General features: G+C 40.6%; 1 protein-coding gene and 1 long non-coding RNA gene across 2 annotated transcripts; one reads left to right on the top strand and one right to left on the bottom strand.

The window, feature by feature from the left end:
* On the bottom strand, positions 1-26863 carry SLC29A3 (solute carrier family 29 member 3). The gene is made up of 6 exons (XM_075841684.1): positions 26577-26863; positions 21213-21496; positions 14550-14632; positions 11468-11694; positions 4160-4322; positions 1-831 (listed from the first exon to the last, which is right to left on the bottom strand). Coding segments are annotated over exons 1-6 (1389 nt in total). The 5' UTR covers positions 26578-26863; the 3' UTR covers positions 1-200.
* LOC142663216 (uncharacterized) lies at positions 26304-27039 on the top strand. The gene is made up of 2 exons (XR_012851060.1): positions 26304-26539; positions 26689-27039. It is a non-coding gene; the product is annotated as an uncharacterized LOC142663216 (long non-coding RNA).

Below are 27039 nucleotides of genomic sequence, written 5' to 3' on the forward strand. Positions count from 1 at the left end.
AAGTGGTAAGAGGTCTCTAATCCTTATAAGAATGGACTATTAGATCCTTAGATAAAACCAACAATTGAACCCATTTAAAAAAGTCTTAATAGAAGTTCATTTTCTAAGGAGATAGAACTGATTTCGTTTCATTTCAACGTTTCTGGATAAAAACGGTCGCTAATAATGTTAATAACATTCTGTTTCGTCTTCATTCTACATCAAATTAAGTGAACGAGGGAAGAGAAAGCGGATCCGATTGCTAACCCCAGCCCTAGGAAGAAAGACATTACTATTGCAGTGCCCTCGCTCAATTCCTTAGGGACCACCTTAGGACCGTACACCATGGAGAGTGTCCCCAAGTAACCGTTGCTAAGTCCCAGCAGAGTGATAAAGATGATTGGATAGACGTCACTCTGGAAAAAGACTTGGTAGATATGTTTTCTGGGCTGGTAATTACAGAACATAAATACGGGAATAAAAAAGGTTCGGATGAAGACCAGGGTTGGCAGGATCTTGCTGGTAGGCCCTGGGCTCTGTATCCATGTTGTGATCTGCCGTCCACTCCAGTCAGCAAAGTTATAGGATAGGAAACAGGTCATGGGAGTGAAATACTTGTTTGTCCATATACTACCTGAATTTTTATCAACAGACTCAATGCCGGCAGAGATGCTGGGGAAAACGATGATACTAATGAAAAACGTGTAAAACAAGCAGGCGGCCAGCACCTTGACTTTCTTCAGGATGGGAAGTATTGGTGGAGAGTTTGTCTTTGAAGAAGAGTCAATTATGTCCTCAGAGCCTTCAGCTTGAGAAATGTTTGGTCTCTCTTCATGTATATTCAAATAATAGCTTAAAAGAAATATAAAATAGTAATACGTTATTCAACCGGACTAAAAGATCTGACTGCTTATTCACAGTTTTTGCTTTTTTTCAGTAGTACTATAGGCTCTGCCTGCCTGGTAGCAGGTTATATATCTAATGAACATGAAACCTTCATTATTGAGAATCGTAAGCTAAACATTTCATAGAAGAAGTCGAGATTCCGGAACTATTAGGAGGGCTGAGCAAGTAATCGCATGTGGTAACATACTGCAGTGAGACACCAAGTGTGAATGTAACCTAAAACCGCCTAAGACTTTTGTTCTTGTATTTTATACCGAGCGTATTTTCAGAAGAGCAGCAGTGCAATGCCACCTACTGGCAACAAACAGAACTACACCAGTTATCTTCCTAGGATTGAACTAAAGGAGTTGTCTAAGATCCAGACATTTTTCCAAATCACTGCTGCAGTACTGGAGCTCTGCTACTATTCAAGTGAATTGGAGCAAAGCTGCAGTTCAATACACAGGTGCTATGCAATGTAAGTAGCCAACTGCTTCCGGCTGTGCCATAATATCCGGTTCCCGCAGGCCACCGGAGCACCTGATCTGTGTGGGGTCCGGGTGTCGGACCCGCACTGATGATACACTGATGACCTATCCAGTAGATAGGTCATCAGTTGTCCGGTAGTGGACAACCCCTTTAATATATATTATCAGAATTGTCCTTTAACAAGTGAGGGTGATCACACACAGCACATAAAAGGACAATTCTGATAATCAGTATATATATATATTAGGGCCATGGTGAAGCGTGAGTGAATGCGAAACGGCCGTCGCCGCTGAAGTTTTGCATCCTCTCCGCCCAAAGCTTTGATAAATTGACTTTTATACTGGTGAGTAGACTGCTAGGACTGTACTTTTCTGCTGGGCACCACTGCACTGCCAGTCCCAGTTGGCAGTGCTGAACTCGTTCTTTCTACATATTAATATGTAATACCTCTGCATGCAATTTCCGAATGTCAAATATTTGTCTCTTTGTATTTTCTTTAGTTTGTTTAGGAAAAAAAAATTCAGAATAAAAATCGAGAATTTATTTTTAGGTCATATCGTCCAACTTTACTTTAGGGGTACAGATCGTGGGTGCACTTACCAGTTAAAAAGGGTCATCTAAGACAACGGACATTGGAAAGCCCTACTAAGTCATTCTGAGTCAATAGAGGGGATGCCACACTTGGCACCTCCTTCAAATCAGTCAATGACGAGGGCCACTACAATGAGTGCTTTGTTTTGTTTTTAAACAGGAAACTTGGGCACGTTGGCCTACTGATGGGTGCCGTGTAAGGCATTATTTCACTGGCAGAATGAGAACCTGACAGCCAATATCCCTGGAGATATTAGCTTATCATTGAAGTTTCCAAAACAATTAATTTAAGCTTTTCTAGGTCATTATATGGGGAGCCTGTTCTGGTGGTAGGTTCTCAACTTAAAGGGGTTGTACAGGACTAGAAGAACATGTCTGCTTTCTTCCAGAAACCGCACCACACCTGGACATGGGTTGTGTCTGATATTTCAGCTCAGCTCCATTGAAGTGAATGGGGCTGAGATGCAATACCATACGCAAACTGTGGAGAGATGTGGCGCTGTTTTTGGAATTTTTCCCATCCTGTAGAAACACTTTAAGCCTAAGCTGCAATGTTGATAATTAGTATTGCAATCATGTTTTCAGCTTTATGTAGATTTTCGGAGCTTTCGATTGCTGAACAATCGTTGTGTCTGCGGTTGAATTCTGTAGCTCAACGGAGCTTCAATCTCAAGCACCATCATGGAAGAGGAAAAGAACATACAATATAAGGGCATCTGAGCGGCGTGATAAGGTGATGACCCAAATACAATGTTTCACAATCTATCAATATTTTCTTAATTTTTATAAAACTTTAATAGATGCCCAAAAAATGGGAACTGGCAAATAGTCTAAAAAAGAGTCTATGTTGTTTTTTCCGCTGTACGTGTGCGATAGGACTACAGACATGACCTAGTTTCTCTCTTTATGCCCAAGATGTACTTCGTTTTCTCAATAGCACGTGCAGTAAAAAAAGCTGGCTCAGGTGCTGCTTATTGGGAAATATTTCCAAGTCATATGTCTGTTGAGACTCATCTGTTCTTGCCTGACAATTCTACTTCTCTTTTAGTTTCTGAAGGAACAAGCATGATCACTGTGTCATAAGTAATCTGAGGCCGAAACTATAAGTTTCACTCTGTGGTTTTGGTTTTTTCGTTTTTTTTTATCACACTAAATGTAGAAATCTACTTGAATGGCTCCGTTCACATCTGCGTCGAAAGCTTTGTCGGGCTGGATTCACACACAACGTTCTGCTGTGTTTTTCATGGCGTTTTTCATGCACATCTTCATGCAGTTTTAAGCGTGGCCAGAGGTTACATTAAAGTCTGTAGTAAAATATAAAATGAACGACACACGTCTGGGTTTCGGTCTGTGGCTTTTTCGAGGCAATTTTTTTCCGAAACGCAGTGTGCTCTGGGTACGGTGTTTTTCTCATAGGCTTCTCTGTAGGACTTTCATTTGAAAACTGGCTAGTGTTTTAGAAGGGTGCTTTGATGCAGTTTAAAGCACCATCAATTTTCTATGTGTGATGGAGTGGTCTTAGTGGTCTTTGTCGCAGATTCTGTAATTTTTGCCGGAAAAAAATAACGCAGCATGCGACACAATTTTGACAAAATTACCGAAGCGACAACGAAACCCATTAAAGTCAACAATTTCTGTCGGGCAACACTGGTGTGGGATTCAGCGCTTCCATTTTTCTTGTTGTTCTGCTCCTATGTCAGAGCAGAACAACAGAAAACAGAACGCAGATAGGAACATAGCTTTATATGGCAGATGAATTAAAGGGGTATTCTGCTTTTTTTTTTTTTAAAACAAAATAAATAAGTGAGGAATCATACAGTTTTCTAATATACAGTATATCATTTTAAATGGCCAAATGCATTTCTTATACCAGTGAAGTAGACCACTGTCTCTGCACAGTAGAATGGTAAAGCCCATGGATGTATCCGGTGTAGTGCATTTATGGGGTTACTAAACAGGGGATCAGTTATGGGACCTCCCCATATCATGTGACCTCCGCATATCATGTGACCGCTGACATTTAGTACGTAACATAGTTATATGATGCAGGATGTCCGGGGTCTATACACAGGACCTATCCATGGGTTACTAAATAAGACTAATGCTGGGACAGGGGTTTTCCCACAGTACTAAGGGATGATATACCGCTTAATGATTGGTGGAGGATCGACTGCCGAGACATATTTACTGATATGGAAACACATTGAAATCTTACCTGGAATATTTTATCCTAGGAAGGATCATATACACAACAATGCATATAAGAAGGAAGAAATCAGCAGTAAGGAAATAAGCAAATGCACTATCTGTAACATCGGATGCTATGGACAGGTCCAGAATTGCTGCCAAGGCGCTGACTGTGCCTCCCATGGCCTGACCTGAAAATAAAGGAATAAAAATGAATGTTCTGTATTGTCTGTCTATGGATTATTTTGTAGGGTAATTGATATGAAAACAACTCCGGTTATAGTGGAAAAGTAGGGAATCTATAAATTCCCATCATAGACATTTATGGCATATCTATAGGCTACTGCATAAATGTCTGATAGGTGCGGCCCAGACCGACCCTCCTTCCCAAACAGAACTATTCAGCTTTGTCGAAAAGGAATATTGTTCAATAGTAGGAATGGCATAAGGGGTGGCCAAATAACTCCAGAGGAGTTTATCGAACTGGGAAGCATAGGACCAGGTGGCTTAAAATGCAACCTATCACACCTTCGAGGAAGTCTAGCTCAATTGTTGGATTCAACCAGCAAAATGTGCCCACAAATACATAATGGCGATGGTCAGTTTTAGACAACTGTCAAACAATGGGGTATCACAGCACCAGATGCAAGATAAAGTGGGTGCAAGCCTCAACAGAACCTGATCCAAAGTCCTTTGATGAAATCCAACAAAGAGAGATGAGGCAGCACATCCAAAAAATGAGGACTTTATTCACCCAGAACATACATCACAAATGTAATGTGAACAGGACCCAAGAGGCACTTCTGCTCTTATTTATTGTGTTCAATAGAATTACATTTAATTAAAGGGTGACTAAACGTTCAAAAAACTTCTGACATGTCAGAGCGACATGTCCGGAGATTTGTTCGGTAAGGGTCTGAGTACCGAGACACCCACCAATCGCTAAAACGAAGCAGCAGAAGCGCTCTAGTGAGCGCCGAGCTTCTTAGTTTTTGATGGGCTTTTCTCGGAAAGCCGAGCGATGGTGTACGGACTCAATAGAAAGTCTATGAGCCCGTACATCAGCTTTCCGAGAGAAGCCGATCAGAAAAGAAGGGGTCAGCGCTCACCAGAGCGCTTCTGCTGCTTCGTTTTAGTGATTGGTGGTGGTCTCTGCTCAGACCCCGACCGAACAAATCTCCTGACATGTCAGAAGTTTTTTGAAAGTTTAGTCACCCCTTAATCAAATGTAACTCTATTGAACACAATAAATAATAGCAGAAGTGCCTCTTCGGTCCTGTCCACACTACATTCGTAATGTATGTTTAGCATGTACGTCAGGAAAGCTCCTGACAGGTATATGTTTCACGTATATGTCATGGATTTTCAATAGCCTTTCATGACGCATACGTCATGAAACAAAGACGGGCAGAATTAGGAAGGTATTAGCGAACTACATGGAAGTTTGGTGGCGATTGCTTGTCCCAAATTGAGCGGACAGGTTCCCTTTAAAACGTGGCCATGTTACAGCTGTTGGAAACTGGGACTGCTACAGGCAGTGCCAAGGGCCTGAAGAAACTGGGCACAAAATTCAGCTTTTTTACATTTTTAATACAGCTCCTGAAAGTGCAACTCCAGCCAGATATAAAAGTTCTACGATGCTCATCAAGTCCTGGTTATAGAAACTTGTGATGTAATAGAAGGAATATTGGTAATTTGTCAGGCCAATGGTTTGTAAAGCTTGTAAAGGGTCAACCAGTGACCAGAGCAGTAAATATGACTAGAGAAGTTGGCACTGCCCTTGCCCGTCTTGGTAGGTCATACACAGTGTATTACTTAGCAGAATGAGAATTGGCAATCTCTCAATTATGACGTATAAACAAGTTGTAACGCTTAATCCTTGTATAATAAAAACGTATTCAACTTTCCAACCTACTTTACGTTTCAATTCCTCCCCGTTTACGAGATCGGTTTGCTCTAAGTAAATGGGAACATACTTGTTTATATCCAGAGGCGGAAATCCCATACAAGCCTCTGCTCACAGCTGAGAATTTGCTACAACAAATCTTCTTCCTACCCTGATAGTTTGAAGTCCAAGTACAATGTATATAAGTAGGTTGCATAACTTTTCATTATACAATGATTATGCTTTATTTACATTAAAACGCAAAATCCCATTTCCACCACTCGTGACTGGAGCGGCACCCGAATAAACACTGCAAAGTAATTTGGTAGTTCTATGTACTACACTATTCCCATGACAGGGATGACGGCCCTGACAGCTCTCCTCGCTCAGGACGTCATTACAATGGGATGTGACCTGCAGTTTAGTTATTTTAAGAGTTTGGGGATGGACCCTGCACAGCATTTGTACATTAGAGGTATATTTCATAAGCCAGGGATTTTTATATTTTAGGATATCACCGTTATAACATCTTATTATATGCAGAGAAAGGTCTACCACTAAATGCATATAGGTCATAGATATTTCTAGGACTGTCAACATAGAAATGGTTCTGTTTTCCAAGGAATTTATTTTCGTAGCCATTAAAAAAAAGAAACATAAATATTCACGACATGGGGCAAAAATGAAGCGTGCCAGAAATCTAAAGCAAATGCACTAAAACAATTTCTTTCCGGAGGGAGACATTTACACATAATAAATAACATCAGTGTCTGTTAAGTTGATAAATGTTGAGTAAAAAAGGAAGCACCGAACAAAACCACATAAAATCCTGCAGGGGACTCATCATTCATGGAAATCTGTTACCAACTTATCAAACATGTAAATGAAGCTGATCCCAGAAAAGTGTGTCATTACAAAGGCACACAGCTGACTGCAAGGACACACCGATGGTGAGCGCGCTCCTTCTGTACCGCTGCCATTGTCAGATAGGTTTCTTCACAACCTCAAGACTTTAAACATAAAGCCTGTAGGTTATAACTGTGAGATATAAAGTGCAGGTTTACCAACCGTGGACCTACATAAATATATAGTATTAAGGAATTGCTTAAAGTGAAGGTCCAACCTTTGAAACCAATTTTTTTTTAATTGTTCTAATGCATCTAAAATTAAAAATGAAGCCACTTTTCAAATAATCAGAATTAAAAATGTATTGTTTCTGTGCACAGCTCTATTTTCTGTGAAGACATATATGTTTCCTTGGTAACAGGCTACAAATAAACTCTATGTAGTTCTATCCTGCAGTCATACTCCCTTCCATCTGCGCAAATAATTCTGGTTTACTTTCTTTTGGTCGGATAACAAGTAGACAGATAGTAAGGAGTATGGATGCAGGATCAGACTAAACATAGTTTGTTTTTGTGTAGCACGTTACCATGGAGACGCATAGGTCTGCCTACCAGCTGCAGACATAAAATAGTACAAGATTTTAAATTAAAACCAATTGCAAAGTTGCTTTCTTTAAAAAAAAAATATTGTAAAAATGTCTGCCAAGATGGGCCTTCCAATTAATTTCCAATTTTATAATACGATGTTATTGCCAGAATTGCTCCTAATCCCAGCATATAATTGACACAGATGCCATAATATCAGGAAATTAGATTGTGTCTATTGCGGCTGTATTTATGTACCTCTTTAAATAGGAATATAGCAAGGGCTTTATCATGCATAAACATGACAAAGGGGCACATTTCATCTAAACTTCTCCATTTACAAGTCTGTATTTTATACACAACATATCCTGGAAGGCCACCTCTGCTTTACAGCGCACATTACAATAAAATAGCACAGACAAAAGGTCACGATAAACTCCACCACGGCTGCTCTAAACAACCAAACATGATCATACGGAGATAACAACAGTCATGGGAAGTTATTGTTTTAATAATATTATAACCATTCAAGCTAGAGGTCTGTGCCAAAATATAAAGTGGCAGTAACGTCCCCTGCCCTAGCAATATCCAGAAAGGAATGACAGGGTTAATATGTGGCCATCTCCAGGATCAGAGGCTGTTGGTATGGACTGTATTGCTTAACACAGGAAAACATGTCTCCGTAGGCTCCTTTACAAGTTTTTCTTCCTCACAATAATTCTTTGCTGAACAACCAAAAAATGCACAAAGGCCAAACTAGCGAATGACTGACCACATCGTGACAAAGTCCTGAGTAACAGGGGTAAATATAAGGTGATGCTGCAGAGACATTCTCCTGGAACGTAAAGAGAAGTTCACAACATGGTGATTCTGTTACTTTTTGGGATCACGTGGGTAAAACAAACAAAAAATGTTCCAGTCATTTTTACAAAACTGCAGAAAAAAAAAAGAAGACCTGCAAAACGCCACATTCCAGCAATATCTTATACTTGTTTGCAAATGTGACAAGAGTTTGCTATAACACTGATGTACTATCCGTCGATCAGCACAGTGGAGGGGCCGCAGAACTACAGGGGGTTGCGTGAGGCGCTATCTAAGGTGGAGGGTGTAGTCCGGGGCTCAAAGCCCCCGGCAGACATGAGAGTGCAGCGCTGCTCACACTGAAGCCGCACTGCACTCATTAACCCTTTTCAAGGCCGTCAACGTTTATGCACACGGCAACTGCACGGGGCATCGGCAGTTGGAGTGTATATAGCCGTATGGGGTTAATGAACTCTTGAAGGGTTCGTGAAGGAGTTAATGATAATATTCAGGATACTTCTACCTTAGCAGCTCACCCCCCTCGTATCACGTCACTGACTAATGGTATAAAAAGAAAATATGGTTCACATTGTGGGGGTCAGATCCAAGTCTGAGGTGTGCATCTCTTGTTCTTCCTACTCTCAAGGAAGCAAAAGAGACTAAGAATTCTTAGTTTCTAGTTACCGAGTTTTTAGGTATTTTTGTTCTTTCTCCCTTATATTTTGTACTTTGTTTTGTGTCATCTAATTTTGTATTTTGTTTTTTTTTAATATTACGACTAGTGTATGAAATGCCAGTCTTCATAAATCTGGCCCGTGTTTCAATGACATTTTGCTATGAACATCAAGGCCCAAAAATCACACCATCATAAAAGAGGTGAAGGAGCACTAAACAAAGAAAACGTACATAAAAAATATAGATATAGGTCAGGATTTCCTCCCTTCATCGCCTCCCCTTTATTTATCCAATTTGTATCATATTATAATTAAAACTGCGAAATACATAAAAAAAAGTTTCCTCCGTGTACCCTGTAGCTCAGTCATGTCCCCACTCCTCCTCCTCACTGTCGGAGCCCCCCCCCCCTGCCCTATCTGCAGTAAAACAAAAAAAATAGTTAAACCTCATTCCCTTAAAGCCATACCCCTCAGCCGATGCCCAGCTAAAGAGGATTTGTCACTAGTTTATTAATGTCCTATCTCCTAACTAATCTCAGTCTCTCACACTGTGTGAAGCAGCTTCATGCTGATAGGACAGCGTTACGGGCTGTGAGGTAGCGCCACCTGGTGTTGATGCCCTTTTGTCAAGTATAGGCTCATTTGCATGTTTAGAAAAAAAATAACTATTAAAATAATAAACGTTTTGGGACACAATTTTCACTAGCATTATCAGTGTGACAGTGACAATTAGATTAGCTAGGAGATAGGGAATTACTAAACTAGTGACAAACCTGCAAAGGCTTTTTTTTTTTTTTTTTTTACTATAACAGTGTATTTTAGCGTTTTGTGTGACTTTGTAATTTGATCTTATGAAAAAATATTTTTACTTTTTGAGATACAGCTTCTATGTATCCTGTATACGTAGAAGCTGTATCTTGCGCACAGAGCCGAATCCATCAGGTCAGGTCATAACTTAAATGTGATCGATAATAGCTGTATCGTGTATGTCAGAGACACACAGGACCCGCTGTCACCGAAGCGGTCAGTCCCGCTGACCTGACAGATTCGGCTCTAAGCGAAAGATACAGCTTCTATGTACCTAGGATACATAGAAGCTGTATCTCAAAAAGTAAAAATTATTTTTAAGAAAAATAAAATTTAGAAATTTGAACAAAACACTAAAATACACTGTTTTAGTGGGAAAAAAAATTAAAAAAAAAGTTTAAGCCCTGTGTTCTCTGCCGGATTTCTACAAGACGGTTTGCTTCACAAACACGTAGAAGAGCCTGCAGACTCACAGTGTGGGGGAGATATATCTCCTGTTTCCATCATTTGAGGTTTAGTGCGACTTTAATTGCTGTTCTATATGAGGTCATTATTGAATACTTTGAACTCTACTACGTCCACGACTTCAGTGATCTGCTTCTACACTACTTCTTCAGATCAGTGCTTCCCATCAGTTGTGTATGAGGCGCCGCAGGGGAGGCAGGTATGACACAGAATTTTTACTTGCTTGAAATTTTAAGATAAATTGAGTTAATTTTTGGCCATGGACTATGACCGATGACGAGGCCAAGGCATCCCCATGTTCTGGCTGGTGAGACCCGAGTTGAGAAGACGTAGTTTAGATCCTGGAGAGCATATAGCTTGAAATTACCGAGAGCTTATTCAAAACAGCACAGCTTAGTACACACGAGGGTTGCACTCACATGTGGCGTATTTGGCTTGTATTTCCGCAGCATAACAATAAGCTGTGGAAAACTACAATGTACGCCTACTGGAAAAATATTCTGCAACTCAGACCGATATCTCTATTTTTCCTATAGGCACACATTGTAAATACATAGCAAGTACACCACGTGTGACTGCACCATAAAAAAAAAATCTACAAAATCAACACAATATTAAGGCCCCGTGCACACGACTGTAATTTTCATCCGTACTTACGGATGAAATTGCAAACCCATTTATTTCCATTGGCCACGGACGCCTTTCCGTATATTTACAGATGTGTGTTCGGGCCGTAGAAGTGAGCTGCAAAATATAGAATATTACCTATTCTTGTCCGCAATTGCGGCACTGACTCGTCCATAGTTGCCTATGGGCGCTTCAGCAATTGCAGATGGCTACGGATATGGATCCGTAGCCGTAGCCGTCGGATCCCTATTTGTGGACAGTAAAAACGATTATGGTCGTGTGCATGAACCTAAGGCAGGAATTTATCAATAGAATTGTGCCAGCTTTATGGGTTAAAAAGTTGCCAATCAAGGCACCCACCAGATTTGCGCACATTTTTTTTTACTTTTCAAGGCACTCGCCAGTTTGGAAAAATTAATAAAAAAGCGGCCACAGATTACCAGTAGTGGTGCGTTGACTCCAACTTTGACAGATTAATTAATACTAAAAGCCAGAAAATTGTATCAATTTCGGTGCAAATCTATTTCATTTTCTCACGTTAGGACAGTCCAAAAGCGTCAATGTATTAAGAGGTGTGCGCCTTTTAATACATTTTGCACAATTCACTTTAACAATTTCTTTTTAGACTGATTTATGAATGTAATTACCTGATATTAATGACTGGGAGTGTTTCATTGGGAAACGTCCAGTTACACCAAAGACGCTAGCGGTGAGGACGTTTGACGCACCGCTGAGAATCGCTACACATATCAAAGTTAGAGCAAAAAATTCCTTTGTCCAGAATGAAGTATTTACTTTCACCAGCACTGTGGTGAATATGAAGACGAGCAGCATAACAACTAGTGATGACAGTACTCTGGTCTGGGCGGAAATCCTAAAAGGAAACAACAACAGAGGAAGAAGTATTAAGTGGATGTATTTACTTGTATGCCAATTACAATCCTTTCCAAATGTGTATATAATGCTGGTCATAACTTGGCAGATGTCCTACCCACGCCGACGATCACCTCGAAGTTCAACAGTTGGGCCCGAACCCTCTTTTCTATAAGAACAGGAACCATCTGGGAGTATCACACAGAGATGAAGCTACAAGTATTCACTGTCACCCCATTACTTGGCTCTATTCCCACTTAAATCGAACTGGACAACCGGGCTGACTTGGTGCAGTGGGGCGGGGGACCCCGCCTGGCCAAACCCTGACATTCTTCCCCAATGGACCCTGGAAATCGGCAACTTCAGTTATCGGGCAGTCCTGTGACTGCCGAATTAACGGCTTCCTTCTTCAGACTCTCTGATAAGTATACTAAATTCTAGTAAAGCTAAGCCAATGTGTTTGAAAACAACAATTCATCCCACATTACTACATAGTTATAAAAATAAAAATGTGACCTGCTCTTCGTGGCGAGGGGGCAGTAATACGCATATGCTGGTTTTGGTGAAATTTTGAATGTAATGTTAAGGAAGAAAGGTTATATAGGACTTAGTCAAAGTCAGGAGAAATATAAGAAAAACAACTACATCAAAAACCGTACCAAAAACTGAATGCGTAGCCTCACGCCCACGGCAGAGCTGATGTGCCACACCGTATGACACATATGCTCCCCTAGTGGCGATGCTTCTAGGTAAAAATACCGCTGTCAATTGGTGTCTGATTGAGAATGGCACGATTTAGTTTCCTATAGATTCATACAGAATCTAAATAAAAAAATAAAAAATCGCTATGCCTCCGTATGAAATGAGAGGCATATGGAGGCCCCATACACTTCTATGGACATTGTATTACAGGCCCATACAACTGGAAAGTTGTACAGAGCCATAATACAGCCATGTGTGTGATCCTTTGGGATCTGTCTTACGTCCACCTTATCACTTGTTAATGACAACCAGGCTGTAAATCAGGATAAGCAGTGCAATGTATTTACAAAGTTACCCAACTTTGTATGTGGTTTACTGTATATTTATAGAAATGGTAACACTGTGGTCGGAGATGGACATATACTTTGAGGCCTGACTGTAGGACTCCCTCTGACTGAACTGGGATATTTTCTTACAGCTGAGACCTGCCATTAAGTGGAAGAGTTAAACAGTAATGTTATTTTCCTCTCCTTCCTGTAAGTCAGCGTGTTCCTCAGCACAAAGTGACACTTCCATCATTTTAATGACAACCAATTATAGCTAGTAAATAAATACAATTCTTTATTGTGATGTTGTTTATATTCCTGGGTGAATAATCCCAGGTGGAAATCTTGATGTGCACCTTTGCCACAATCACATTGTTACTAAGTGTTATTTTTCCTTCCACTTGTACTCCGGTGACAGCAGCCGGATGTTAATAACCTCAGCTCAGGGAATGCAGAACCAGGTCTGAGGGCACTGCCACGTCTGCCATCACTAGGAGATAATTAGCTGTCTGGGCAGTGATACAAACCCATCACGCTGCCTGTAAAAATGGGGTACTTACCAAAACAGCAAAATAGAAAAATAAACCACATAAATAAAACAAGACAAAACTTTTCTTCTACTTTAGAATTTCGTGATAAACATCTCACTTATTTTCTCCACCTTGAGCTGAAAATGCATCACTGCCTCCGACAACGCCAGTGTTACAGCTGCACGCTTACCCTGCTTTAGAAGAGATTGCAGCTCGCTATCAAGAATGGATCTAGCGCCCATAATCCCTCTCTATAATATTCTCTATCTTTTGAACTTCTTAGTAAATTCTCTTATTTATTCTATTTCCATATTACCGTTGAAGAGTGTGAAGGGAAAAAGGTACCAAATGAAATACATAAAGTCCTTGGGGGAACCTCGAAAGTGGAAGGAGGGCCCATATTCCTTTTACAGATTAAGGCCACCGAAGACTGTTGGCATTTCTTCACTACATGTCCAAAAAGAAACTTATTGTCTATACCGATCTCTCTCTATATCTCTAATGTGTACTTGATACAATGGAACCACGGGCACACACATCATCTTAGGCTAAAAAAAATAGGACCTTTAAAGTGGCCAGTAATGCAATCTTATTGTTCGGGCCAAATGAGGTGATGGGCCAACAATAAGGGCCCTTTTACACAAGCCAATTATCTGGCAAACCAGCGTTCACGAAACACTCGTTCCCAATAATTGCCCTGTGTAAACAGGGCAACGATCAGCAGATGAACGAGCAAGCGCTAGTTTATCGGCTGATTGTATCGTTCACGCAGCCGAAAATATTAGCGTTGTCGGCAGCACATCTCCCTGGATAAACAGGCAGATACGCTGCCGACATGATAGAAATGTATGGGGACGAGCAATCGGAGTAAAGTGCGCTCATCCCCATACATAGCTGTCTCGTTGATCATCGGCACTCGTTTACACGGCCCTCATTGGCCATGTAAAAGTCTGCTTGCAGAAGATATCGACGGCTACTGAAACTAAATTGGTTTATACTGCACATAAAAATACTGCACCTTTAAATAAGTTTCATGCCAAAATGTAAAAATAGGCAAAGAAAATCACTTAATCATAAATCATAACATATGAAGATGGGAAGTGTTATCATGGGGGCATCAATACAAAAGCTCTGAAAAGTTTTTCTCTGAACTGTAAAATAGAAAATAACACATTTTTAGAAGACCCTAAATGGCATTTTTGTACAACTCTTTTAGGTTGGCCTTTACCTTCCAGTCATTTTTGCTTAGAAAACCAAAACAGAGTAATAAAATGCTGGATACTGCGAATGCACTTTACCTGTTTACTAGGTAGAAATTCAGTATAAGGCATGGCACGGATGGTACTGCTGAGGCAATGGAAAAGTAACTTTCAAAATAGTCCTGGAAGATGAAGGTTAAGAGAAGTGGTGTTAGACATGGACATTTTACTATTACTATGTCATATTAAGCAATTCCTATTAACAGGACTTTATGCATATCTGTCCCTTTTAGTAGAAGCAGAAATATTGTAAGCGAATCAATCAATTCATGGAAATCTACAATTCATATTCATTTAAAATTTTACCCAATTTTCCTTAAAGAAAACCACGATGCAATTGTAGTGTTTGCACTGGGAACTAAAGTGGTTGTGTAGCCAGCAGAGTTGGGGAGGGATAAGGCTTTAGTAAGAGGGATCTGCCTTCTTTCTGTATTCAAGAGCGCTGAATGTCCCTTTGTCTGAGACGGGCTGAGGAACAAAAGGATCAGGCATGATGAATTTCAACAGTCCAAACCTTATCTCCCCCGACCTCTGCCATCAGGGGGGGGGGGGGGGAGAGTCGGGATGCCACCATATATATTAAATGGTCCACATACATTTAATGTGCATAGCCAGGTTTAGGGACACACGGAATCCAGGTCTGTACAAATACTTAAGAAGCAATATCTGTACAGCGCAGCGCAATTTGTTGGCACTATAATATATACAGAAATAAAAAATAAATAGTGAACAGGGTGGTCCTCTGCTTAGGACCCCTCTTTATGTGATAGAGTTGAGAGCTGCTAGAAAGAGTAGCTTCAGCTCTGGAGAATTTGGTGTGGCCATGTCTTCATCTGCATGGACGCCACCTTTCTCCTCTGGTTATAGTTTCTATATTAATTATTTATATATTATCCATCACAAGTAGTTTAATGTTTATACATTCCCATTTTATGTTCGAAGCATTTTATGGTCTTCACCCGATTGACTCCCAGTCGTCGCCCCCCCCCCCCCCCCATTAGAAAACAACTCTAAGGCCTAGTTCCGTTTTTTGGCACGGTTTTTGATAAGGAAACCGGGCAAGAAAATTACAAAAAACAGAAAAAAAGCATCCGCAGGAAAAAGAAGCGTCATGCTATTTCTTCAGCCGTTTCCGTCCCTGACCTCTCATTGACATCAATGCGAGGCAGAGAAATCGGTTTTCGCAGCGCTTTTTTGCCCCCCACGCTAGATGGCCGCGGTTGAAAAATGAAGCAAATAACGTGACAAAGAGATTGCAGGCAGGTCAAAATCTGCAAAAAATACTGTGTGTGAACATACGCTAAGACAGCTTTGTGTAGTTTAATGTATCATCCTCGTCCTATAAACTTGTGTTCTTTGCTTACAAGGTGATATACACATTGTGTGAACTATACCTCGTGTGCTTCCTCAGTGTAACAGGTTTTTAATGCCTGTTCCACTGACAAGGTGATATTTACATACCTATCCCATTAGCAACACGTATCATGTAATCCACATCCTCTCTCTATATTGTACCCTGGTGCATTAAGAAGCTCTTGACCCTACTGGGCTTCAGCAGCAACTCAGGCATCCTTCCATCTCCTTGATGACCAGGGTATTCTCCCTAAGCACCCTGCTCCCACGTACATTGTGCGCTGCCTGCGGTCTGTCCCATTACATAGTTGCTGGTGGACCGCTCCCTTATGTGGTCGTTACTGTATTGTCTCTTGCTGGTTAAGTCTAGCCGCTCGACTCCAGTAAGATTTAGCATCTCCTGGTGCCGCGCTGATGTCCCTCGTACATCAGCACTGGTTCAGTGTGGCCAGCTCTTATTGTTGAAAAAGCCTTGTTTTCTGTCCACCTTGTTGTCAATTTTTTTTTAATGTATTTATTTTATATATAATATTTTTTCATATATTTTACATATCTGTAGCCTATTTTATGTATAAGTATCTTTTAATTTGTATGTTATATTTATGTATATATACACACGTCATTCACAACTGAGCACTACCATTTCTTTCAGCTACATGAGCTCATGGATTGCTTCTTTTATTTTTACTAGTCTTCAGTCCTGTCCATCAACCCCCACCTTTGACCTAATGTGGTGTCATGTGGCTGTTTTTGGAGGTTATATAAGTCACTGACCCAGACGTGAAGTCTTTTACTTGTGTTATTGGCCTGGGGAAGATGCTGGGTCAGCATCGAAACGCGTAGCCTTAAATAAACTTGTTGCATAACATCATCACTACCATTGCCTAATTTATGGTCAGCAGCGCTTTGAAAAAGGTTCCAATTTTTGCCATTTCCTGATCCTGCCTTTCTCTTACATAAGAGAAAAATTGATTGCTGTTAAAAAGCAAATTGTTGTATAAACTCGAAGTTCTAGACAAAATGCAATTATTACTGTACATTTACTTTGATATATGTTTATGTAGCATTTTTTTCTTGTGCAGAACGTTCTGTCCCAGCAGTGGAGATCTGGACTGCTCTGGTGGAAAGTACAAATGGTCCTAGTTTTGCTCTACCGGAGCGTTCGCATCCCTTCACTAAGTACGTTTAAAATAAATGAATGGGGAAGAGGGGGGAGGTAGACCTCCAGCTCACCGTTTAGTTGTGTCTGAGTGCAGACAGCGCCCGGATTCCCGCGCGGCCAGCGGTACACAACAGGAAGAAAAAAAAAAAAAAACAGAACCAAGATCCAGCGCTGGGTGTGCGTTAAAAAGGAACTCCTGTTCCAATTTTATTGGTATAACAAAGATAAAAATGATAGAACTATATGGAGTAGTTCTGTGGCAGAGTACAGGAATGAATGTTAGGTGAAGGATAGCAGTAAGCCCTGTTCAAATGTGCCTACGCGTTTCTGACACGTCTGTGTCCTTATTCATGGCATGCATAGGTACTCTGAGTTCACTCCTGGCTTTTATTTCCGGTTTTAATGTCATTTGGAGGGAAATTAAAGAACAGCTGTGTCCATGGGGATTGAGGAATCAAAAAAGCCGGTAAATGTATTAGCGGTTCTTATTGATTTATTGAGAGTAGCTAAAGAAATTGGAATATATCCTGTGTTTTAACAATGGACAATGTTAAAGAAGTATTTGTGTAAACGAAATTCGTAAGGAATAAGTAATTGATACTAAACTTAAAATTATCTCATAGAAAAAGACATGAACAATATTGAAAGTGAACCCAAAAAGATGGTAAAGATTTTAGTAGAAAAAATAGTGAGAAGAGATGATTGCACTTTTTATTTGATTATGATTGATAATATTTATCCAATATTATGCTTTATTGCTGATTTAGTATCATTTGGAAGGAAATTCACTATCAGCTGTGTCCATCGGGATTAGTAAACCACAAAGCCGATAAATGTATTAGCGGTTCTTATTGATTTATGGGGAATAACTCAAGAAATTAGATAATATCCTGTATTTTAATGAAAGACACTGTTAGAGGAGTATTTATGTAAAATAAATTCGTAAGGAATAAATGATTGATACTGAGATTAAAGTTATTTCGTACAAAAAGACATGAGAAATATTTAAAGTGAACCCAGAAATAAGGTAATAAATCTAGTAGAAAAATAATGGAAAAAAATGATTGTCCTTTTTGGTTGATTGTGGTTAATGATATTTATCAATGAGAAAATTGTATATTAATAGACAGTATATCATGGAAAAGACTCAGGATGTGAGGTCAGAGTACATGCAAAAAGATCGGCTAGAGAGAGAAATGAAGTGTGGAAAAGAAACAGAAGATTAAAATAGAATTAAAAACATGAATGAATGTTACAAAGAACATTAAATTGTTAGACATTTAAAAACAAACAGCTACTCTCAATAAATCAATAAGAACCGCTAATACATTTACCGGCTTTTTTGATTCCTCAATCCCCATGGACACAGCTGTTCTTTAATTTCCCTCCAAATGACATTAAAACCGGAAATAAAAGCCAGGAGTGAACTCAGAGTACCTATGCATGCCATGAATAAGGACACAGACGTGTCAGAAACGCGTAGGCACATTTGAACAGGGCTTACTGCTATCCTTCACCTAACATTCATTCCTGTACTCTGCCACAGAACTACTCCATATAGTTCTATCATTTTTATCTTTGTTATACCAATAAAATTGGAACAGGAGTTCCTTTTTAACGCACACCCAGCGCTGGATCTTGGTTCTGTTTTTTTTTTTTTTTCTTCCTACGTTTAAAATACTTACTCATGGGAAATAAGATGTACTTTTCAAGGTTACCTTTAATATAGTTCATTGTAGTTGTACGAAGCAACAATTACATTTATATACAAGAATGTTATATCTTCAACATCACTACAGTAAATATTAGAAGTAAATATTCAGAAAACTCTCAAATATTGTTATCCAAACAGAAAGGTGATATTTACAGCAGCTGACGTTCCGTCAACATAAAGCAGGCAACAGACTTAGATGTGCTAACTTTATTCCCTATGTTCTTCACAGTCTTCAAACCTGTTGAAAATATTCACTTCTACACAGCAACGGAGCTTGAAGGATGCATTTTCCAATATACTTTCTGTATTAATTCCTCACGGTTTTCAAGGTCTCTGCTTGTTGTTATTCAGTAAAAACATTCATTGGTGACTTGTGTGTCTGACGATCAGGTCCGGCCTTAGGATAGATGGCGTCCCATGCAAAATGATCTTCCAGCCCGCCACCATCATAAAAAAATGCCCCATAAAAAAACAGTATAATGCCCTATATAGTGCTGACGATGGACACACGGGTGCTGGGTCCGTTAGAAGACACTGCTCTGATACACATACTGTAACGAGCCGTGCACCTGCGTGTCCATCACACGACCATTGGACAGAATTGTATGTACTGGAAGCAAACCATGAATGTTCCTAGTGAATAACAACAAGAATTAATCCAGAAAGTAAATTGGAAAAATGAGTAACTTGTAATTTGACATAAAATAGCATTTATGTGTTGAAATCGGACAAACCCTTTAAAGAGGTTGTCCAGGATATTTATTATCCCATCCTATTTCCTGATATATTGTTTAAAGTCTATCTTTATAACCAGAGTTGTAGCTAAGCTTTCCTTCACACAGGGGCAAAGGCAGAGTGGCTTGTTAGGGCAGCTACTTGGCACCCAGGGGACATAATGAACCCGCTAGCTTACTTAAATAATACCTGAATATATCTTATATGGAAAGGGCAGTGCCTTTCAGGTTCCTGTACTTACCCTGCCTCCAGAAACCACCTCAGCAACCATAATGTAGAATACAGGAAGGAGGGGTGCAGCTGCAGTATCTCTCCCTCGGTGTATTAGACAGCGTGCGCTGAGAGAAGACATCGGGTCTATGATCTACTATACATATAGCTACCTAAGGAATCTTTGTTTTGCAATAAGGACGCTTTAAATTACTCCAAAAGGTGTAATAGAAATTTACTGGAAGTGTCTCTTACATGTTTAAACTTTTGTTTGTTTATGTGATTTATATATGTGGGGTTAGTGACTGCCTCCATTTTTTGATCTTGCACTCCTCCCATTCTGCCCTGGGTGATTTTAATTAGTTTATTGCTGGTTCCTACCATCCCCAAGAATATGTAGGCTTAGTTCCAGTTCTGGGTGTATGTGCAGCGTAGGTTCCCACCTCATAGAGGTCGCCTTGTCGTGGCAGGTGGGTTCACACAATTTGATCAAAATGTGCGCTAAGAACCTCCCTATTGTAAGTAGATTTAGCAGTAATGAATATTTATTTATATTTAGTGGCTTAGGTAGCATTAGTGTTCGCAGTGTGCTGTCGCCATTTTCTTGTGTGCTCTGCTATAAATATAGCTACTTGAGGAAACTTTGTTTTGCAATAGGAACGCTTTAAATTACTCCAAAAGGTATAATAGAAATTTACTGTAAGTGTCTCTTACATGTTTCATTAGACCCATTTCTGCCAACCGTCCCCTGTATTAACATAATTTAAAGTGGACAGATTTTATTTAACAGGAACTTAAAAATAGCTTAGTACAACCTCCGTTTTATACCTGTTATACCTGTTCATGGAGCCTGTAAAGGGAGGAAAACAGCCACTGAGACGTGCGGATGGCCATTACAACTGCCCCCTACTCTCATCACCTCTTCACCAAATACATGACATTCGATGAGCCCCTGCCTTGTGTGATGGTAACTGCAATGTTTAGGTCTTATGTACATAAAGTGAAATCATTGTATAAAGTCTGTCAACTTTTAATTTATGGCAATGGAAGTATAGTATAGTATTTGTTTAGGGGATAGGGAAAATCAGGACACCAGTCCATGCGGGCCCTTAGACTGTGACCATATGGGAGAAGTGGGCCAGGAGAAATCCAGTTCCCCAGCTGCCAAGGAAGAGTAAAGATCTTAGAAATCAGATGACTAGAGATCAGTGAATCGTTACACATGATCCTATAAACCATAGAAAACAATGGTAGGATCAGTGAAATGGCAGGAGTGCAAAGGTCATGCTGGAGGCAAAAACAATAAAACAGTCAAACTATATGAAACACACAGTCTGTGACTCCAGTCATGTGCCCAACAAGGATGTATTAACTCTTAGGAGGACCTATATAAAAGGGAGAAAGTTTACGACTGGTGCACCAGGCCAGAGACATGTAATAGGAAAATGTAATAGTGCCGTACAAAAGGTGAATGAAAAAAAACAAGGAAAGAGACAGAGAGAAAAAGAGACAGAGAAAATATACTTACACTCAAGTCTGAAACATCAGGACTCTCTATGACTGGGAGATCTGAACAGTTCCTGAGCTTGTATATCCAATAGTGTTTTGCTGTACAAATAAAATTCCAGGGGAGTGAGGAACCCACTCCCAGTATAAAAAATATAATATATGTCCCATTATAATGGTCTACCGGCTTATGCGCATAGTAATTGTTTATTTGGTGCTCCCCTATGCGAGAGTCTTCTTCTTCTGAACGACTGGTGTCCGGGGGCCCATAAAGAGAGTCTGTGCGGCATAAAGGGTCCTCTGACACTGTAAAATAAAACACATCATCATTTACTTTACTTTCAAATGTAAATAAATAGGTAAGAAGCAAATATTCCTCCAAAACCAACCTTCCAGGAATCCCCTAAAAGAGCATTAAAATGAAAACAAGCCGACGATGGGAAATATCCAATAACCAGTGCATTAGTCCGGTCAATGGACTACAGACATAAAATAACCTGTGTTTTTTGCCGGTTCTGCAGGGCAACTACTAGGAATTGGAAACATTTCCATTAGTCCTGAAAATGAGTGACAACAATCAGAAGTACTTGTATAAATGATGCTCCAGCAGGGTTCAGAGCGGTTTTCCAGTTTTATTAACATAAAAGTAATAGTTGTATAATGGAAAGTTCTGGAGCTTTATAACACATCTTCTGTTCACTATTTCCCCCATCTCTGCTGTCTGTCAGTGAAATGAAACATTAAAGTGGATCTGTCACCAGTTTAGCTGCCATACAGAAGGGCAGCATAGCATGGGGACAGGTCCGCTCTCCTATTTTCCAAAACAGCACAATAAATATTGTGCTGTTTGGTAAATAAGAGCGTTCAAAGAATACGATGGGCTCGTAGTTATAAGTCTGGTGTATTCATTAGGGGAGCGCTCCCCCAACTCTCAACAATGATTGACGGCTGGCAGCTGTAATCTACATACACGGAGGGTGGGGGGCACAAAACTAATGAATACTCCAGACATAACTATGAGCCCAGCGTATTTTTTCAACACTCCCATTAGCCAAAACAACACCATTTTTTTTTTTATGTGCCATTTTGCCTAATAGGAAAGCGGACATGTCCTCACACTGTGCTGCCTTTATATGGAGCAGCTTTATCTGATGACAGATCCGCTGTAACGGTTTACACCAAAGAAGCTAAAACCGGTCCTCACCTAGTCCTGCTTACACAGCTGACGGACTTGTTAGAATGTATCAGTGTAGATAAGAGCTTACAAGAAACCTGAAGGACAGGCTTTGTAGCTCACATATAACGGACTGGACTGATATACATTGTAACAAACCGCTGTGTGAGGACCGGCTCTTCACAGGTTTTCAGCAAGATGTAAATAAGAATGCTTCCATTCACTGACCACAAGAGGCAATCTTGAAAAAGGTTAAGAATTAAAACAATTTAAAAAAAAATCCTTTTTGTTTTTACAAATATAGCACAACCCTGATGAAGCCTCGGCGAAACGTGCGTCGGTGTACATGGGTCCGGTTCTTCTCTGGCACAATTACCTTTCCATTGCATTATGTATGTATTTCCCATTCAGGGCTAACTATATGTACTTATTTATTACATTATGCATTTGTACCACGATCCTTGGTTATTTTCTTGATGGTCTGTATTTACTATGACTTATCTATGTTGGGATGCATTAACCAATGATATCATTGTATGCCCTATATGAAGGACCTTGACTCAATCTCTATACCCATCTCACCCATCTCGTGATTTTTTTCTTTTCTCTCTCTTTTTGTGAAGCTTGTACGCTTCATCAGACTTTTTTGTACTTTTAATTATGTTCTGTGATAAAGTTTATTTTTAACCTTTATGCTAAAAGGTTGTGTTGTCCCTCATTAGGTCTTCTTAAATATAGCACATCTCCTTTAACACACTAAATGGAGCACTTATCTTTATGCTTCGGGTGACATGGAAATCAGTGACCTGAAGAAAACTACAATAGGCACTTACAAGGTAGTATATCCATCCAAAACCAATAGTCACAATGCTGCCTGTCAAGGGGGGGGGGGGGGGGGATATATTAGGCAGCAAGTTGAAGTGGTGTAAGCAGGTAAAATGGGAAAGTGTAATAATCTGAGCGACTTTGACAAGGACCAATGGTGATGGCTAAACGACTGGATCAGAGCATTTTCCAAACGTCAGGTCTTGTGGGCTGTTCTTGGTATACTGTGGTTAGAATAGAAACTACAAAGAGTGGTCCAAAAAAGACCAACCGCTGATCCATCCACAGGGTCACAGGTGCCCGAGGCTCATTGATGCGCATGGCTAGTCTGTTTGGTCTCATCCCACAGAAGAACTACTGTAGCATAAATTGCTGAAAAAGTTACGGCTGGCTATAATAGAAAGGTGTCAGGAAACACAGTGTATCACAGCTTGCTACATTTGGGGCTGTGTGGCCGCAGACCGGTCAGAGTGCCCATGCGGACCACCGTCAAAGGCACCTACAATGGGTATGTGAGCATCAGAACTGGACCATGGAGAAATAAAAGAGAGCGACCGGGTCTGATAAATCAAGGTTTTTTTTCAGATCCTGTGGACATCCAGGTGCATGTGCATCACTTTCCTGGGGAAGAAATGGCACCAGGATGCACTATGGGAATTAGGTAAGCCGGCACAGGCAGTCTTTGACACAGGATCATGATAATAACGATCATAACTTAGAGGTTATCAATATTAGCTGGATCCTGTGTCAGAGACAAGCAGGACCCACTCTCAGTCGAGCCGTCAGTTCTGCTGAACTGACAGAATTGGCTTTGACAGAATGATACAGCTTTTAGGTATACAGGACACATAGCAGCTGTATCAACATTTATTTTAATAAAAGTTGCTTAAAAACACAAAATAATAACTTAATAAAATAATAATAAATAATCATTTAATAACAAAGAAAAAAATGCTAACAAATGTGTACACCGCCTTTAAAGGATCTGCTGCTGGTCTTGTGGAGTCCACGGACAGGTGGAAGCCGATTTGTTGGCACAAGGGGGAACTATACAATATTAGACAGGAGGTTCTAATGCTATGGCTGAACTGTGTAGGTTATTACCTTTATTTCTCAGTTCTGTCCCATTAGTAGATGTTCATTATGGTATTGCCCAGGTCCCTTTCTTTGCGGTTTCCACAGGTTTGCGTAAATGCTGCTTATTTGTTGCTGATTTTCGCCATGGAATTCCATAGGGAAGTAAATCCCGCAACAAATAGCAGTTGTTGCATGTTTTGCCGCAGGTTCGCAGCGATTCTGCCACAAAAAAACGCAAATCAGGGGAAAATAAAAAACCCTCATACTTACCCAGAAGTCTGTGTTCCTCCCTCTAACACAGCCTCCTGTGATGACGTTTCATTCCATGTGACCGCTGCAGCCAATCACAGGCTGTAGCGGCGGTCATGTAGGATGAAACATGCTGTGCAGCCCCAGTTACAGAGGAAAAACAAGGTGTAAAAGAAGGAAAAACAAGGTGTTAAAGAAGAAAAAAAAATACGAAAATAATAAAAAATAAAGTCCCCGAAAGGTCTTTTCTGACCTTTGAGGGACAGACCATTATATTAAAAAAATAAAAGTAAAATAAGAGTGAAAAAAAAATCATAATAAATACACATAAAATACCCACCCAAATAAAACGTCCCCCCGCAAATCATTGTCGTAACGCTAGCTCTGACCCAATTACCCTAAAATAGACATATATCAAAATTGACAGTAGACAATGACGATCATAAATAAAAAGGTCTATTTTAGGGTCAAACTATATTATTACCAGAAAAAATAGCTGAAAAGTAAAAAAGCTTATTTTTTTACTTTAATTTTCAAACTTTAAGCCTAGAAATAATAATAAAAAAAAAAAAGGAAACCTACATCGTCTACGAAAAAAACATTGCAAAAATCCCGTCACTAGCCCAACAAATAAAAAAGTTATAGCGGTTTAACTAAAAGTGCTAAAAATGGCGAAACGGTGACTGGTCCTGAAGGCTCAAAATAGCCGGGACCTGAACCGGATAAGAGTTGTCTCGTGAAGAAAATCCCTGTCCGTATGGACATCATAGAGGAGGGTCCCCTACTCGGGACCCCCCTGGATGAGCCAGATCTGGCCGGCTTGAACTATCTATGTATTATGTCTCAACCAGTGTAATGAGACAGAGACATTCAGGGCAGATGACCCATAATAACATATGTATTATTATATATGCCATCACTGCCTGATTGTGGGGCGCCGGCCTTTGTGACCCTCACCAATGAATCGAGAATAAAGGGAACATGAAGGCGGCTGCAATTCCAATACAGTTGTGAGGGCAGAGCTTCCATGGGCGCCAGGGCTCTTTCCGTCACATTAGTGGGGGATCCCCATCAACAGCGGCTTATTATCCAATAGAAACAAAGGATCGGACATGTTGAAGTCCATCTTGCTCAATCCTGGTTCCCTTAACATTTGCTGCAGGGGACAGTCAGGGGGCACCACATACATTTACTTGTCATACTAATGTCTCCAGCAATCCAGCCCCCGATTAAGAATTTATTGTAAGGGCCTGTTCACATTAGCTTTTGCCCTTCCGTGAGGGGTTCCGTCTGACGTTTCTGTTGGGTTAACGCCTCAATGGAAAACCAAACGGAAACCTTAGCTTCCGTTTGCATCACCATTGATCTCAATGGTGATGGAAACTTTGCTAATGGAATTAATAGCGCAGTCTGATGCAAACTGTAGCGAAGGTTTCCGTTAACCCGACGGAACCCCCCAACGGAAGGGCAGCGCTGATGTGAACAGGGCCGGATACATTCACCAGTGTGCCGCACGTTGTGTTTCTTCTACAATGGCGGTCCTGGCGGATCTCTGCTCGGGCTAATAAAGGGGCCCCCTATGACATCAATATGCCCCTATAGACCTGGATGTAAAGCTGATCTGATTCTTATTTTTCTGCGATCTGCAATATGAATGACTTTCCCCATAGGAATATTTTTTGCACAGAATAGAACTGTACCCCCCATAATTGTAGCATTCATCTAAAAACACTTATGTCCCAAACAATGGAGCAGATTTCCAATGGTTACAATAGTTCATATGGACAATGACAGGTGTATGGATGAGGGTCTGACAGGACCTGCTGTAGGTACAGATAGCACCGCTCACACTCCACCTCTATAGAACAGCTGGATCTGCTTACAAATGCAGAAACAGATCTGTCAGATGGAGCCACAGACGCAGCGTTACCGCAAGCGTTTATCTTCACCTGAAACCGGGGTCAATTATGGTAACAGAGCCTGGACGCGACCGCTGCTGACGTCACGCATCACAGTCTGCACGGGTAACGCAGGGGTTAAGTGTGCGCCCGCGGTACTTACTGGTTAGGAGGATACATAAATCCGGGGGCCGCTTATCTTCTGGTTGTTATGGTTGCTGCTGCTGCTCTGCCGGCCTCACATAGTCTTCTTCTCCTTCCTGTTTTCCTTTCAGACTGGGCGGGGAGCAGCGGCGGCCGGTGCAGCCCACACTACAGTATCATGACGCGCAGGAAGCCGCCCGCGACGTTACTCGGGCTGTACAGTATCTCTCAAATGAGGGGCAGCGGGGAAACATCACGCGACATCGCCAGCGCGTGCCGCACCAACGGCTCTTTTCACCAAGTTACCTCATAAAGGAGCACGCACCGGCGACCCCATAGGTCACGTTCACACTTGGCGTTGAAAAACCATAAACGTCAATACGATTTGGAATATTCTCATTCACCTGTTGTCATTAAAAAGCAATAATAGAGGTGTACGGTATCAACCTTTTCTAAAACCAATTCTTTACCACAAAACGCAA

The sequence above is a fragment of the Rhinoderma darwinii genome, chromosome 11 (assembly GCF_050947455.1).
Source record: "Rhinoderma darwinii isolate aRhiDar2 chromosome 11, aRhiDar2.hap1, whole genome shotgun sequence".
Classification (NCBI taxonomy): Eukaryota; Metazoa; Chordata; class Amphibia; order Anura; family Rhinodermatidae; genus Rhinoderma; species Rhinoderma darwinii.

Coding starts and splice junctions, on each gene's coding strand:
- SLC29A3 (XM_075841684.1), bottom strand. Junction 11,695..14,549: donor AATTTCTACCTAGTAAACAG/GTAAAGTGCATT, acceptor GTTTCCTTTTAG/GATTTCCGCCCAGACCAGAG. Junction 4,323..11,467: donor CTCCCAGTCATTAATATCAG/GTAATTACATTC, acceptor CTTTATTTTCAG/GTCAGGCCATGGGAGGCACA.